This window comes from Sturnira hondurensis, unplaced genomic scaffold (genome assembly GCF_014824575.4).
Source record: "Sturnira hondurensis isolate 20B ecotype Veracruz unplaced genomic scaffold, ASM1482457v3 Scaffold0009935, whole genome shotgun sequence".
NCBI lineage: Eukaryota > Metazoa > Chordata > Mammalia > Chiroptera > Phyllostomidae > Sturnira > Sturnira hondurensis.
Genome location: NW_028082566.1, coordinates 3,141,551 through 3,159,440, shown reverse-complemented (window position 1 = coordinate 3,159,440; position 17,890 = coordinate 3,141,551). Strand labels below are relative to the sequence as shown.

Here is a 17,890-nt window from a genome sequence, read left to right as displayed (position 1 = left end):
AGAGATATAAATTTTAGTATACTTTATAAACATAGTTACATTAAAAAATCAAGATGATGATCAACTTTTGTGCACCAAGACTGAGAAGAAACTATTCCAAGATTTTAAATGCTATAGTTAATAGCAGATTTTTCTTTTTTTATTTATCTGAATTTCCTACTTTTATGAAATGAATGTATAATTATATTTTAATGCACTTGTTTAAATGCTATGTGCTTATTTTCAATGATGAACTTGGAATATAAACCAGGTATTTGATAACTTTAAATGATCAACATCAACTTTATTAGGTACAATTATGGTACAATATTATATAAGAAAATGTTCTAAGATTTCAGAGATTGATGCCAAAGTATAAGCGGAAAAAATGTCACAATGTTTGGGATTCACTTTAGAATGCTCAAAAAGATAGATAAATTAAATGTGGCAGAACGTAAGCCTTATTGAATCAGTATGATGGGAAAATGGGGTTCATCTTAAAATTTCCTCTTGTTTCTCGAGGTTTTGATGTTTCTCCACAACAAAAAGTTTTTCCTTTTTTTAATAATTGGTAACCAACTAGCTACCAAATGAGGGCCAACTAGGTGCTAAGTGTTTAATGAGGCTTAGCTGAGATATTTTACTCTTTTAACAGCTTTTCAAAGTTCCCTACAAAGGTATTAATGCTTCCACTGCACCTCCTTCAGGAGCATTGTATCTGCCCCAGTTTATGGTCCATTCACGCATTCATGTATGTCATCCTCGGTCCTTTTGACTAAGACATAAGTACTAAAAGTGGGTAATACTTTTCTGAAAACTTCCTGCTCTGCACACAACTCAGGTTCTCATTGCCAGAACCTAAGATAAAAAAGTGGGGAGCGTGGAGAGCGAGAGAGAGATGGATTTTTTTTCAGAGAAGACTGGGAGAGACCAGGGGAATAAATCAGAACAGTGTTACTTTTTCTTTCTAATGTCCTGTGCCTGCTGTCTTTCAACTCCAAAGGTCATGAACCTGAAGCTTGTTGCAAAGAACAAAGTTTTATCAAGAGAGAGTATTCTCTGAACCCCTCTTTATCTGAGTCCATTAAGACCTATGCTAGCTGGCACCCTTTTCCATGGGCTGTATCTCTGATTTTTGAGGAGGGGAGCCTTACTAAACTTATTAGGCAAAAGAAATAGAAAAAAGACTTGGAAATTTCTGTCCCATTAAAAAAACAACTTAACACTGTTAAACTGTAAAAGGCTAAGTGTTCATTTTTCAGTAAGATATTTTTGAACTAAAGATGAGAACACGGAACCTTGTCAAAGGGTTTTGGGTCAGAACAGTGAGATTGTAGATTCCTGAGAACAGCACACTTACCTGTGGTAAAACATGCGAGCCATGCCCATTCTTTGCTTCTCCCCTCCTGATAGGACATCTTTCCAGTCCACAACAGCATCCCAACCTTAAAAATATAAAGATATATATTTTATAAAGCATTTCATTGTTACAGTGTTTACAGTTTGGACAAGTGACCTTGGCAAGTTTGAGTGATTTACACAAGGAGCCGGGTATTTTACAGAATGCACGCTTGAATAAGCTAGAGAGCCTCGTGTATAAGCATTTTGTTTTCGATACGCTATTTTTTAAGGGTAATACCTTTGACTGACAAGTCATCTTCTAAGAATCCTAAGTATTAACACACAATTTGCTTCAGAATCTCTCTGAAGAGTTGACATAGTTACATTTATTTTGCAGGCTCTGGGGGAAAGGCCAACAGACTTGCAGAGGCCTATCGCAAGTCTTCAAAGGGTAAAACAGGAACTAACCTAAACGGCTCCCCTGTGCCATTTAAGTGGTATGAGTTTCCTCATTATATATTCTGCAACCACATGTTGTAGATATTATTAGTCACATTTTATAGATGGATACACCGAAACTCATGGAAAATTGACATGTCTAATTTTACACAGCTAGGTATCAGAGTTGGGATTCATATGCAGATATATCTTCATGCTTTTACAGTTTCTTTATGCCATTTCTTATCACTCTTAATTACTGACTCTCTGTGGGTATTTATGCTAAAACCAATGCTCTATTTTTTAAAAATAGGACAGATCTATATCTACTAATATAGAAATGTATCTAGAATATATTTTATATGAAAAACCAAACTGCAGAATTGCGCATGTCATTTTCCTTCCAGGAAATTTCTATCTATTTAAAAATATATTCTTATTATTTTATATTAGGAAACAAATCTCAAAATGCCATCTGATTTGAAGTTCTTGCATCTAGTGAGAACTGTTGAAATAACATTTTTCTTTAGGATGAAATTATATGGCATTTATGAAACATAAATGAGGATTTGAAAAATAGGTTCAGATTTCTACATGGTAGAGAAATAGTCTGGGCTTATAAGAAATCCCTCCTTCCAATTGAGACGACAAGAGAAAAGTATATAGGTCAAAGGAAATTTTAGCTTTTATATATTAAATCAATCATGTCCTTTGGTTTACTAAACCCAAAAGTTTTAGTAGGCAGCACTGCTTAATCTCAGAACACCTAAATCGGAACCCTAAGTCATATTATCACCTCTGATGTGCTGACTGAAGGAGACTCAGACAGCTGATAAGAGAACGTCTTTCCTGCATCCTAGAGATGCACAAACTGCTTTGGTTCATGCCCATTTGTTAACACTTGCACTTCCTATTTTGTAACTTCTCTGATGGAATGAAACAAAGCTTTTAACTCCATTTTTTAGCAAAGCATTTCTCTAAGCAAAATATTAGGTAGTCTAAACAGAGCTCTAGTAGGCTTCTTCTGAAGTAAGTAATGACCTTGCAAATGGAAGTGCTTTCTTGCTTCACTTAAAAACATATTGCCTAAAATATAACCAAAGACACTGAAATAGAGAACAGGCTGACAGTGACCAGAGGGGAGAGGAGAGGGAATTTTAGGGGAAAAGGGGAAGGGCTTGTAGGAACAAGTATAAAGGACACCTGGACAAAAACAAGGGGGGTGGAAATGGGAAGGAGGTGGCTAGGGGGAGGGTGGGCTGGGATGGGAATAAAAGGCAGAAAACTGTACTTGAAAAATTAAAATACATAAATATGTTTTGCATATTTTAAATATTAGGCAAGTAAAGTGTGTTTGCTTGGAATTTTCTGATTTGTAAGGGTAAAGCAATTCTTACTAGTGTCTAGGATTCCGGGGGATAACACAGCACAGTGTCACAGCATAGTACAGAACACTGACTTTCAGGTAAGGTCTGTGTTTGAATCCCTGTCTCACCATTTGCTATAGGCCCCTAGGGAATGTATCAAACTTCTGAATTTCACCGGTGTACGAAGGTTAGGAAAACCCACATCATTGGGAAGTTATAAATATTAAATAAGTTGACAATGGAAATGGCTTCATGTTATATTCTGCATAGGAAGCACTCAATAACCATAGTAATTCCTACTACACTACTAAGGTTGAAACATTCTTATAAACAGTTCTAGAACTTCTTGCTGACTTCTAAAAAATAAAATATCCCATGTTTATCAAACATTTGCACTTGGATTACTGGATATCAGACTTATCCAAAATAACGTACCCAAGACTAACAAGAAGCATGCATTGTGGCGCGATTTTAAAACGAGGAAGGAGCTGGCCACGTGAAACAGAAAGACAACCCACTTTCCACCATTATAATAATGGTGTTACAAACCCCATGAAAGCAAGTATAGAAACACTGCCCTTGTCTGCATTTGCTTTTTGTAAGGATCAAATAAATTAATATGTGTGGAAATTCTATGTAAAATATCAAATATCACCAAAGGCAAAATACCACAGTATCAATACCACAACTAGTCAAAGTACCATTAGCTGCTAATCCTTGTGCACGGACTATGTGTCACTGTTCTAAACGTTCTACACAGTTTTATTTAATTTTCTCAGAATCCTTATAACATAGACATTTGTCCTCATTTTACAGTTGAAGATACAGAGAACAGTACTAATTGAGTTTTAATCACAGAACTTTGACTTCAAAGCTCATATGCTTAGTTACTACACTACATTGCTTCTTCTGATAATGTAAAAGCATTAGGAATAGAACATAAAATCCATGCAAAATGAAACGTAGAATTCAAGCTTGTTTTTTCTGTAGTTTTTCTAGGCTATCAAATTATATATTATCAAGTTATTTGAAAAGATGACTCTCCTACAGCAATTCTTTTTAAGCTCATATATGCAACTATTATTCCTATTCTTTCAAAAATATCTTATGCTGAAAAACCACAGTACAGAAGTTTCCATATTTTATCTAATTCTCTATATGCTGCTTAAGAGAGAAAAAATGGATTGGTAAGACTGTGGGTCTAAAAACAAAGAAGAAGTTCTGTGACAATTACCTCTCAAATTATTGTTTAATGTAAGCTGAGAACTTAATAGGAAAATATTTCTGTCATAAACTTTATACATATCTAGATCAACGATGGCCTCAGGGACACTTGTACATTCAAATACAAAAAATAACTGTATTAAAATGCCAGCAGCAGACTTAATAAAAGGTCCAGCGAGCTGCATGAAATAGAACACAAGCGGAAAAGAACACGTCAGTAATGGAAAAGCAGTAAAAGCTGTACACTCCATCTTTCCTTGTGTGCTTATGTTCCAATAACAGCATGTATTCAAATTAAACCACGGAGAATTTACCCATTTATTTTTAAAAAACCTAAGTTAAATGCATTTAAAAAGGAATGATGGAGCTTACCTCCTTCTCTCTGAACTATGTGATAGAGGTGGACACTGTGTAGGATACATTCCAGGTCATGGTCTGTGTAGCCTTTATGGTGCATGTCATCCACTGAGTCAGGATAGATGACTTGATCCCGAAGACTTCCAAGTGACATGTATGGCCTGCAAAACACCAGGCACACAAAAACGGTAGTATAAAGTCATTTTAGTTTAGTCAGTGTGACATCCTGGCGGACTGAAAACTCCACAGCGGACTTTCAACACCACATTTCTAGGGTTACATTTTCTTCCTAATGATGAGTAGTTTCCTCTCAGGTATGGCAGGGTAACATACTGTTGTGTTCATGTAAAGATTTACTGAAAAATTTAGGATTTTTGACCCAGCAATGTGAACAAACAAAACTTTTTTAAAAATCCCATTCATAATAAGAGAAATACAAATTAAAACTACCCTGAGCTTCATGCTTGACTGGCGGAGGGTCAAAACCTGGCATTTCATTCCAGCCCATGGAGAAATAGGTGCTTTCGCACAATGGGGAAAGTGTAAGATCTTACAACCCTTAGGAGGGGATTAGGCAAACGAATACATCACTTGGTGTTTGACACCCTTCTAAGAATTTAAAGATAGATTTCCAAAAACACTAACGGTGACAACAACAAAAAGTTCATAAGGTTATCCACTGCAGTATTATTTGTAATTGCAAAATATTGGAAACAACCTAAATGCTCAAAGTGGATAAATTCAGTAAGCTATAATACCTACCCCATGTAGTTATAAAAGAGGATGCGGAAATCTCTATATCGATATGGAGTGATATCCATAAGATACTGTTAAGTTGAAAAACCCACAAAAATGGATGTACAGCAGGGTTCCTCTACGGTGGCAATGTGGGTATACTGAACTGCATGACTCTTTGTTGTGGCAGGACATCCTGTGTACCGTAGGATGTCTAGAAGCACACCTGCTCTCTACCCATTAGATGCTGGTAGCATCACTACAGTAATGACAAGAAACAATCTCCAGATACCGTTCCCTGGGGGCCAGAACTACCCCCACCTGAGAACAACTGACCTATACGGTCATCCCCGATATCTTCAGGGGACTGGTTCCCTGTGGGTACCAAAATCCTGAGATGAGTAAGCCCTTTATATAGTAGCATAGTATTTGCATATAACCTACAAACATCCTCCCGTATACCTTAAATCATCTCCAGATTACTTGAAATTCTTAATATTACAACACAAATACTATATAAATAGTTGTTATACTGTGTTGTTTAAACTATGTTTAGAAAATAATTACAAGGAAAACATGTACATGTTCAGTACCAATGTGAGCATAACAACATAGTATTCATAAGCAACATCATAACAACATAACTTTTTTTTACAGCATAACATTTAAAAAAATCTTTTTGATCCATGGTTGGTTGAATCTGTAGATGTGGAAGCTGTGGGTACAGATGGCTGACTGCAGTGTACTACTTTTATGTAAAATAAAAGAAAAATAAGAAAATATGTACTTATTTGCTTATATTTACTAAAGAAAATACAGTACACCAAGTTTTTGGTTATGGCAGATCTTGGAAACTAATACAGATAGTATCCACACAAAAACTGTGTAATCTGAATCACATCATGAGGAAACCATTAGAAAAACTGAACATGAAGGAAGTCCTTAAAAAATAAAAATAAAAACAACAATAGCAGTCCTGTACTGTTACAAATGTCCATGTTGTAAAACACAAAGGAAGGCTGAGGAAGCCTTTTAGACTAGAAGAAACTGGAGTGACATGGCAACTCAAAATGAAACGTATGATGCCGATTCAAGAAAAACAAGTTATTATGAAGAATTGTGCTATGAGAATTGGCAGAATTTGAATACGTGAAGCTGTTGGAGGAGAACATCCAGAGGAAATGATCACTGGTTGGCTCATGAGCTAGAGTGAGCCAATCAGAGGCTCCTCACTCCCTCTGCTGCCCTTGGGTGCTCTGCTCTGCTCTGCCCATGGGTCCCAGCTGGAGCTCTCTCAAGGACCTGGCCTTGGGAGAACGATGTGTTGTTGAGCCCATCTTGATGGTATACATAACGAAACCCAGTTAAGACCTCAGCATAAACTCTTAGGATTCTGTTGGGCAGGAGCAGAGGTTTACTTATCTTACAGCTGCCCGAGACAGTAAGTGTATGTATGTGTCCTTGCTTATCAAAACAGCTACCTACCAATCTGGAGTGGTTTGCCTCTTCTTTCCATCTCTCCTTGCCCTCTCTGCAGGGGGCCAGTTTGCAAACCAACAAAAGTGTGTTTAGATTATAATATTATGGCAATGTTAATTTTCATGAATTTGATCTTTGTATTATGGTAATGTTAGAGACTATTCTTGCTTTTTGCAAATATAGCCCAAAGTAGTTAAGAGTGATTACTGAACTTAAAAAAAGTGTGTGTGTGTGTGTGTGAGAGAGAGAGAGAGAGAGAGAGAGTTGAAGACTTTAAATATTACAAAATGTGTTTTGTAGGCCAATTGCTACCTATTTCCTATAATATGCACATGATTTAGTTGAAGAATAGATAGCACAAAGCTATTTTTATAACTTAACTAATATATGAAAATAAAAATACTTATATTTTATTTAAAAAATATAAACACAGATTCCTATTTATAAAGACCAATGAAAAAATCTTCATATGAATGTACATATATATATAATTGAAATATAATCCACACATCACAAATTTTACCCCTTTAAACTGTACAATTAAGTAACTTTTAGTGTACTCACAAACTCATGCAACCTTCACCATTATCTAATGTTAGAATATTTTTTAATTCCAAAAGAAACTCCATAGTTAACAGCAGACCCTGCCCCCCTGCTCCAGCATTCTTTCCTCTTCCCAGCCCCTGGCAACTACTAATATACTTTTTATCTCCATGAATTGCTTACTCTGGACATTTAATATATATAGTATTATATAATATGTGGTCTTTTGTGAAGGTCTTTTTTCTGTTACCATTTTTTCAGGTTTAACCCATAATGCATCATATAACATTATTCCATTCCTTTTATGGCTGAATGATATTCCATTGTATGCGTTGCCACATTTTATTAATTTGTTCATTCATTGAGGTATATTTCAATTGTTTCCACTATTTGGCTAGTATAAACAGTGGACATACAATGAGGAATGAAATTGCTAGGGCATGTGGTAACTGGCCTAACTTTTTGCAGAATTGTCCAACTGTTTTCCAAAGTGGCGACACAATTTTTGGTTACATTTCTTCTACAATATCCCCATATCTTCCCTTCCTACCCTCTTCTTTATCCTTCCCTCTCCAATCTAACCATATATATTTTTAAAATACAATGAAGACACACAATTGTTTATTTACATAATCTTAAGCATTTATATAATGTGACAATATCTTAAATTAATATTTGGTAATAATAATAGTAGTATAAAATAAAAATTGGCCACCAGGGCCAATGAGTAGTTTTTTAGTTAGTACACTAAAAAGTTTCTGGAAACAAATGAAAATGAACACTCAATAATCCAAAATCTAAGGGACACAGTGAAGGCAGTGCTGAGAGGGAAGTTCATAGCGATACAAGCCTACCTAAAAAAGACAGAGACATTTCAAATAAACAACCTAATCCTACATCTACAAGAACTGGAGAAACAACAACAAACAAAGCCCAGAGCAAGTAGAAGGAAGGAAATAACCAAGATTAGAGCAGAATTAATTGACATAGAGACTAAAAGAACAATTCAAAGGATCAATAAATCCAGGAGCTGATTCTTTGAAATGATAAACAAAATCGATAAGCCTTTAAGCAGGCTCATCAAGAAGTAAAGAGAGAAGACCAAAATAAACACAATCAGAAATGAAAGACGAGAAATCACAACTGATACCGCAGAAATACAAAAGATTGTAATAAATTACTATGAACAACTATATGCCAAGAAATTTGAAAATCTGGGTGAAATGGACAAATTTCTAGAAAAATATAATCTTTCAAAACTGAATCAAGAAGCAGCAGAACGTCTAAATGAACTGATAGCAGCTGGTGAAACTGAAGCAGTAATCAAAAAACTCCCATCACACAAAAGTCCCGGACTGGATAGTTTCACAGGAGAACCTCACAAAACTGTTAAGAGCTAACCCCTGTCCTTCACAGACTATTCCAAGAAATCCAAGAAGAGGGAAGACTACTAAACTCTTTTTATGAGGCCAGCATCATCCTAATAACAAAACCAGATAAAGACACAACAAAGAAAGAAAACTACAGGCCAATATCGCTGATGAACACAGATGCAAACATCCTCAACAAAATATTGGCAAACTGCATCCAGCAATACATTAAAAAGATCATGCACCATGATGAAGTGGGATTCATCCCAGGGATGTAAGGAAGGTACAATATTCGCAAATCAGTAAATGTAATACATCACATAAACAAAAGACAAAAATCACATGATCATATCAATAGATGTGGAAAAAGCATTTGATAAGGTACAGCACCCATTTATGATAACAACTCTCAGCAAAGTGGGAATAGAGGAAGCATTCCTCAACATAATAAAGGCCATTCATGAGAGACCTACCGCCAACATCATACTCAATGGAAAAAACTAAAAGCCTTTCCACTAAGATCAGGAGCAAGACAAGGTTGTCCACTTTCACCACTTCCGTCCAACATAGTATTGGAAGTTGTAGCCACAGTGATCAGACAAGAAGAAGAAATAAAAGGCATCCAAATTGGAAAGGAGGAAGTAAAACTGTCATTGTCTGCAGAGACATGACAGTATACATAGAAAACCCTACAGACTTCAGCAAAAACTACTTGACCTAATAAATGAATTTAGCAAACCAGCAGGATACAAAGTCAATATTCAGAAATCAAAGGCATTTTTGTACACCAGCAATGAAATATCAGAATCAGAAACTGGGAAAAAATCCCACTTGCTATATCAATAAGAAAATAAAGGACCTAGGAATAAACCTAACCGAGGAGGTAAAAGACCTGTATTCAGAAAACTACACAACACTGAAGAAAGAAATTAAGGAAGGCACAAATAAATAGAAGCATATACCCTGTTCATGAATTGGAAAAGTTAACATCATCAAAATGTTCATACTTCTCAAAGCAATTTATAGATTCAATGCAATCCCTATTAAAATACCAATGACATTTTTCACAGGTATAGAAAAAACATTTCAAACATGTATATGGAACCATAAATGACCCTGAATAGCTCCAGCAATTTTGAGAAAGAAGAACAAAGTAGGGGAGTTCACCATGCCTGACATCAAACTATATTATATGGCCACAGTAATCAAAACAGCCTGGTACGGGCATAAGAACAGATATGTAGATAAATGGAACAGAAGAGAGCCCCCAGAAATAAAGCCAAGTTTCTATGGTCAATTAATATTCGACAAAGGAAGAAGAAGCATAACATGGAGTATAAATAGCCTCTTCAACAAATGGCATTGGGAGATCTGGACAGCTACAGGCAAAAAAGTGAAACTCAACCACCAACTTACACCATACCCCAGAATAACTCAAGATGGATAAAAGACTTAAATATAAGTCACAACACCATAAAAGTCCTGGAGGAGAACATAGGAAGAAAAATCTCAGATATTCCACATAGCAATATTTTCACCGATGTGTCTCCTAGAGCAAGGGACATAAAGGAAAGAATATACAAATGGAACTTCATCAAAATAAAAAGCTTCTGCACAGCTAAAGAAAACATCAGCAAAATGAAAAGGGAACCAACTGTATAGGAAAATATATTTTTGCCAATGAAATCTCGAACAAGGGTTTGATCTCCAAAATATATAAAGAACTCACATGACTCCACTTGAGGGAGACAAACAATCCAATTAAAAAATGGGCAAAGGACATGAACAGACACTTCTCCATGGAGAACATACAAAGGGCCCATAGACATTTCAAAAGATGCTCAGCATCACTAGCCATCAGAGAGATGCAAATTAAAACTACAATGAGATACCACTTCACACCAGTCAGAATGGCCATCATTAACAAAGCAAGAAACAAGTGCTGGAAAGGATGTGGAGAAAAGGGAATCCTAGTGCACTGTTGGTAGGAATGCAGACTGGTGGAGCCACTGTGGAAAACAGTATGGAATTTCCTCAGAAAACTAAAAATGAAACTGCCTTTTGACCCAGTAATTCCACTGCTGGGATTATACCCTAAGAATCCTGAAACACCAATTCAAAAGAACCTATGCACCCCAATGTTCATAACAGCACAATTTACAATAGCTAGGTGTTGGAAGCAACCTAGGTGCCCATCGGTAAGTAAGTGGATCAAAAATCTGTGATACATTTACACAATGGAAAGAAAGGAGCTCCTACTCTTCATGACAGCATGGATGGAACTGGAGTTTATGGAATTATGGAATTATGCTAAGTGATGTAAGCCAGGCAGTAAAAGACAAATACCATATGTTCTCACCTATAAGTGAAACCTTATCAACAAAACAAACAAATAAGCAAAATATAACCAGAGACATGGAAATAAAGAATAAACTGACAGTAACCAGAGGGGAAGGGAGAAGGAGATAATGGAAGAAAGTAGGGAAAGGATCATTAAGGAACATGGATAAAGAACCCATGGACTAAGCCAAAGTGTGTAGGGATAGAGGGTGGTAGGTGGGGTGGGGAGAGAAGTGGTGAAGAAAAATGGGGTCAACTGTATTTGAACAATGATTATATATATATTATATAATATTATATATATTATATATATAATATATATATATTATTTAAAAATATTATGAAGTTGAAGTTACCACAGAATCCTCTAGAAAGGCTATATCAAGAATTTATTTGAAAGTACAAGGAAATGGGGAACCCTACATCCAATGTTTATATGATTTATTTGCATGTGATCCTTTTTCTAACTCTAAGGCTTGGAATTTAACATTTTAAGCTAGCTCAAGTTTTTCTAGTTCTACCAAAGTTATACATAATTGATAAGCACTTAAAGTACCCTTACTAAACTTTCCTTTCTAGATATATTTAAATTATCTTCAAAATATTTCGAGTAGATCAATGACCATATCAGAAAGTTACTAGCTTACTTGTTCTGGCTCATCAGGAGAACCACGCAACATGCATAGTACAAGCAACAACAAAAAACCAGAATGCTTATAATTAGTAGCTGTCAAAAGAGAAACACTAGCTTCTTTTAATTTACTTTAAGTAAAATTCAGAATCACTTCCATTTGTTGTGGGAAAAATATTGAAATAAACTTACAAGTGTCACACTGTAATTTAAATAATTATCATTAAACAATGGTCATAGTTGTTTTTCTTTGTAATCTAAAATTCCTTCAAATGCATCTATAACTAAAACTGTTAATCATAATGGTAAACTTAAAGTAAAACTATTTAAGATCAAACCCACTTCCAGTGATTATGGCTTTTTAAAGTTATTACAAATGTCTTGGGTACTTTTATAACTTGTATTATACTCTCCATTTTTTGTCTGTTTAAGTATTGACAGTTTATGATTGTTTTGGTAAAATATATTGACACTTATTAGGGTTTATATTGGTACATTTGTATATTATTCTTGATCTTTCTGTTTAACAGGGATAAAGATAAAAAGAACAAGAAGCATGCAGAAATGTTAACTCGGTCTTTGTGCTTGAAGTCTCTGGAATGATTACCTGGAATGCTAAATATTTCATAGTCATCTAGGTTTTAACTGTGAACGATACCGATAAAAGTTTCACTGCAGTTTAACTATATTTAAGACATGTGTTAAGTTTAAGAATAAGGTACAGCCAGGAACTGCTGTGTTGCCATAGTAACGAGAAGTTAGAAATCTGAAAGCCATAAAATCTAGCTATTAATAATTCATACATCATTGGTACATGCTGAACCAATCATGTCATCAAAATTTTTTACGAACAGTAAAAACAAGATTTCAGTCCTCAATTCATAAGTCATTCCTCATATTCTTTAAATAAATCTGTAGCAAAAGGAAGAAATATTCAACTGAAAAGGAGACGGTTACTTATCACTGAAGTCATTTCTCTGGGATAAGATCTTTCTAGGTGCCGAAGCAGAGGTGTGCACACCCTAAGAGCAGGAACTGTGTTCATTTCCCGCATTAATGGAATAAGCTAAGTATTGGCAAGCTAATCCAACTACAAATTATTTAAAAGTCAACTTTGTTAAGAATATCATTATATTAAAATTACTGTATGAAATTTCTGACATTTGACTTACCTACCTTGAAAAATTAGAATTCTGTGTGGTATACCCTAATAATGAGGAAATCTTTTAAATGCAGTGCAAGATTCTTTCCATTACTATTTTTAAATTAAGCCCATAGAAGAGTTACATATGAAAAAAGCAACACAAAGCTATAGGAAATTATGTTTGTATTTATAGATCCTTTTAAGAGATTTTAAAGAACTAAACTGTAACAATTACTGCACAGGATGTACCAAAATGTATAGTATACAATTCTGTGATATGATAAACATTATGCTGAAATCGGTGTGGATTGCCTTCTACACTGAGCAGTAAAAGGACTCTGCTTCCAAACAATAGCTTGATATTAGTACAATTTAAGCATATCAAGCCAACCACCCCAGCTGGTGACATTCATCTGAAAGGTCAGGCCAGAGAATAGTAATTTTTCAGAGACATGTCCACTGCTATAGGCAGTAACTAAGACAAAGTGACTTTAGAGTCCGACATGCCTAAGTTACATTGCTAGCTCCAACATTTATCAGCTGGGTGATTTCAGCCTCTCTGTTTTCTCATCTGTAAACTAGGGTTACTAACACCAACCTATGGGTTATCATACACAAAAATTAGAAACACAATAAGCTTAGCCCCGGCTGGTGTGGCTTAGTGGATTGACCACTGGTCTGTAGACCAAAGGGTTGCTGGTTTGGTTCCCAGTCAGGGGACGTGCCTGGGTTGCAGGCCAGGTCCCCCGCTGGGGCATGCATGCAAGAGGCAACCAATTGATGTTTCTCTCATATGTCGATGTTTTTCTCTCTCGCTTCCTCTCTCTCTAAAAATAAATAGTCATTTAAAAATATGTTTAAAATAGTGACGAGCACACAGTAATTGCTTGACACATTGTAAGTAATAGGCCAGAAATGCTCAGCCTCTGCTCAAGATGCCCTAGGATCTATCAATTATCTCAAGAGGTCATAGATTTTCAAAATAAAAATCAATGATCAAGTCAGTTTATTTAAAAAATACAGACTATGTCACTAAAGGCATGAGCAAAAATGCCATCAAAGAAAACATGAATTAAATGCTGGCACTTCTAAAAACTAAGCTTTCATGTCATAAGCTCTTATTACTAAGAAAACCAGTTGAAGAAAATAGACATTTTTGTCTATTTTCTATAGACAAGTCTCTTCAGAGCCAGGGTTATCGACTCAAAGCCAAGTCTAACCCTGGCTCTGAACTGCTGGATAACACTAAGTATTAAAGTCTCTAATCCCTTTGAACTAGAATTTAATTATTTAAAATATTCTATTAGCATGACTTATGCTGAGTATAATTAATATGTACTGTTCATATATTAAAAGATAGAGAGAAGTAAAGTTATCTATATTTAATTTGCTGTGTAAACTAATTAGTCATGCTTTCCTTCCTATCTATAATCAAATTTAGGATTATGATGCATTAAATATTAAAGTATGATTCATAACTATTTTATGAAGCAATATTTATATTTTGTCCAAAAATTAAATAACATGGTATTTGAATATACTACCCTGTGAATGAAGTAATTAGTAAACAAACACTGAGCTGGTAAATAAAATGTTGTTTATAATTTCAGAATATCTTCTGACAAAAGAGAACAAAACCTGACTGTTAGAGAAGCAAGTTCTTGTCATTTTTTGTTGTTTATCAAGATACACTGGCAGACTAAAATTTACCATATAAGACTGTCATTTACCCTAAAGAGGAGAGGAGCTTCTTAGGTAGAAGGAGAGGATGGCAGACTCCCAAAACACTAGAGAATGTAAAAGGGTAATTCAGAGCCCATCAGAGTAGCTCACCTGGTTAGAGCATTGTCCCAATATGCCAAGGTTGTGGGTTTGATCCCTGGTCAGGGCACATACAAGTATCAACCAATGAACTTATAAATAAGTGGAACAACAAATTTCTCTCTCATTCTCTGTCTCCTTCTCCCTCCACTCCATCTTTTATCTCTCTCGCAATTAATAAAAATAAAATAAAAAATGAAAAGTAATTCAAAGAAAACTTTAGCAATGCTTAAAGACCTAGGGGATGGACACTATTAGTTTCAGTAATGTACCAATGGCATAATATTAATGGAGATATACCTAATAAATATTTGGTTTTCTCAGCTTAGTATATTAGAGGGAGGCTGCACAGGACAGCCCTGCTTACAAATGTCCAAAAAACAAAAATTAATAACTTGTGCTTACTTGAATCTGTGGCATTTCTGATCTATTCACACATTGGAGAAACATCTAATTCATGACAACCATTAAAATCCTAGCTTTCAAAACCCAGGTTAAATGACATACTGTTCTTTCATGCTTTTCCTCACTTTGAACATCTATAACATTTATTGCCTTTTTTTTGATGCACTTATTCGATCTTATAGTGAAGTTACTCACATGTTTTTGTTTAAAGCCAAATTCAACATGTGCACCATACTGTGAGTAACTGTGTCTTGCTCATTGTCTATCCTCTGTAGTATCTTCTAGCAGGGCTTTAGTAAATACTAGTTTAAATTAAATTAAATTAAATTAAATTAAATTAAAGAGTAGCATATTGACAAAGAACAAAATTCAATAATTTTCCCAAGATATGAAGTATAATATCCTACCCACTCCATTCCTCCTCTTTCCTTTTTCTTTTAAAAAACATTTGGTCAAATTTAATTTGATCCATACTCAATCCTTTCACTTTTCTAACCCTTTTTCTTTTCAGACTTCAAGTCAAAGATGAAGGAAATTTGTACGAGTTTCCTTTTCATATAAAATTGTGGGAAGTCTGAATCTATTTCAGATTTGTTGATCCGAGTGCATGTATTTGAGTAGTAAGGTCATGGAGAAAATTCTGTTCCCAAGATATCTGTTCCCAGACAGTGAGAGCAGGGCTTTGGGAACACACTCACACGGTGGGTTGGTGCCCAACTGCAGGCCGTTGCTGAGGAGAGACACGTAACGTATCTCCTCAGATGATCCTCTGCAGGACTTTTTTTAAAGTAGTATAAGGGAACCCAAGATTTTGCTACGTTTTGTTGAGTCAACACCTTTTATCTTGTGCCTTTCTTCCCTCTTTCCCTTCCAGTCTCCCTCCATCACTTCCTCCTCTTTTCTCCCTCATTCCTTCTCTTTCTCTCCTTTATGTTCTGTTCCCCCAACCTCTACCAAGAGTTTTACTTTTCATTTGGTTAGTGTTAGCGCATAAGAATATTTTGTTAATTATTCTTTAACTAGAATATTTAGTTAGAACTAAACAACTCAATTAAGAATTGGGCTTTTGAGGTTTTAATAGCTAAAGACAAGAGACATACTAGGGAATTACTAAGTGACTAATGGGTCATAAATTAGTGAATTAGTAGGTTGGAGTAGGAGATCATAAATCTACTTTTAGTTGGGAACATAGAGAAACTGCACCAAGAGTTGATAAAAGAAATTCAGGATCTGTATTTAAGCAGAAGACTTTTCCTGATGATCAATAAGTAACAATGAGTTTTTATAATCAGTTTAAGGGGTTTAGTCATGTTGCTCAGGGAATTCAGTCTCAAACAGCCTGAAATTGCCAAAATATTTTTTAAAGTGCTATCTGACAAGATTAAGAATTTTACCATGATTTAGAGTGGCTAAATCTATATTTTAGATGAAATATTTCCTTGTTCAAACTTATGAAATATTCCATGAATTTTATGACAATTCATATCTAATCATTAATAAAGATGAGATGAGAGAAAAAAGCTATTCTGAAACAAATTTATCTAGCACAACTTGTTATTTGTATTCTTGAATGAAGGCCCAGATTTCTTTTATCCGGGTCTCATTATTAACATTGCTAGAATGATTTCATAATTTCTTAGTAGTTCATGTTTCCCAGTTTTTAAACTGAGCCATAGCAGCATTCTCTAGAGACTTGGTTTAAAAAATGTAAGTGTCCTAATATGCCTGATTAGAATATTTTCCCTCAGTAGTTTACTTTTTTCTTCTGTACACTGCATGACAGTATGGAAACACACTCTAACACTCCCCTTTTCCAATGAAAATAACAATTAATGCACATTCAATTGCTGCATACATAGATCTATTCTCTGCAAGAAAGTCTTTCAATCACAGAAGTAAAATCAGGGAAATTATTATAAAGGTCTGTTTGTGACTTATGAAGTTTATTCTGTAGGTACATAAGACTAAATTTTATGTTCAATTTACAGTTTATTCTGCCAACCTAGTATTTAAAAGCAATATTCTATTTCTATAAATTAATTCAATGAAGTACCAGATAATGTTAATTAATAAGAATATCCTACGAAGAAATGTTTACAATTAGCTACTGAGAAATATTTTGAAATGCCGGTTTTAGCAGCTTCCTTTTAAATCATAAAAACTTTTAAGATTATTTTCAAATTCGCTTGAAAAAAATCAGCAGCTTTTAGAATGTAAGAAATAAATACCACTTTAGAGACTTAATTTATCCTTCTTTTGGCTGTGTGAGGAAGCAAAGCATTTCTACCTGTGCCTCCATCTTACATATACATTTAAATTCTATGCTTTTCTTCAACATTAGGGTTTTAAACCCAAATATACATTGTCATATTTCTAAAGCTTTTTCGATCAAGTTTTTAAACTTGATTTAAACTAAAGTTTTTAAATCAAGATAAAGTTACTCTTAATAGTAACTATTAAGAAACATTTTTAGCCTTCAAAAGTACTTTTCATTCTCATTTTTCTCCTTTACTAAATTGCAGCTGACCTTTTGCTTAGGCAAAAGCAAATTTCATAACTCCCAAAAAGATTTGCAGTGATTTATGTCTGCCGCAAAACAACACAGTTAGGTTTATCCGAGGGCAAAGTGGGACCGATGCACTGCCCTGTCCCAACTGCTGCTCTGACCTTTAACCTAAGGACACATAACATGATACATCTTAACCATTGTTAAGTG

At 34.8% G+C, this 17,890-nt stretch overlaps 1 protein-coding gene across 1 annotated transcript in view; it reads right to left on the bottom strand.

Moving 5' to 3' along the window:
• ABCD2 (ATP binding cassette subfamily D member 2) overlaps window positions 1-17,890 on the bottom strand; it is a 53,155-nt gene that overhangs the window by 9,918 nt on the left and 25,347 nt on the right. Inside the window, exons 7-8 of the mRNA XM_037058160.1 lie at window positions 4,722-4,867; window positions 1,340-1,424 (exon numbers count right to left, since the gene is read on the bottom strand). Coding sequence (XP_036914055.1) covers window positions 1,340-1,424; window positions 4,722-4,867 — 231 coding nt within the window. The remainder of the gene's footprint in view (window positions 1-1,339; window positions 1,425-4,721; window positions 4,868-17,890) is intronic.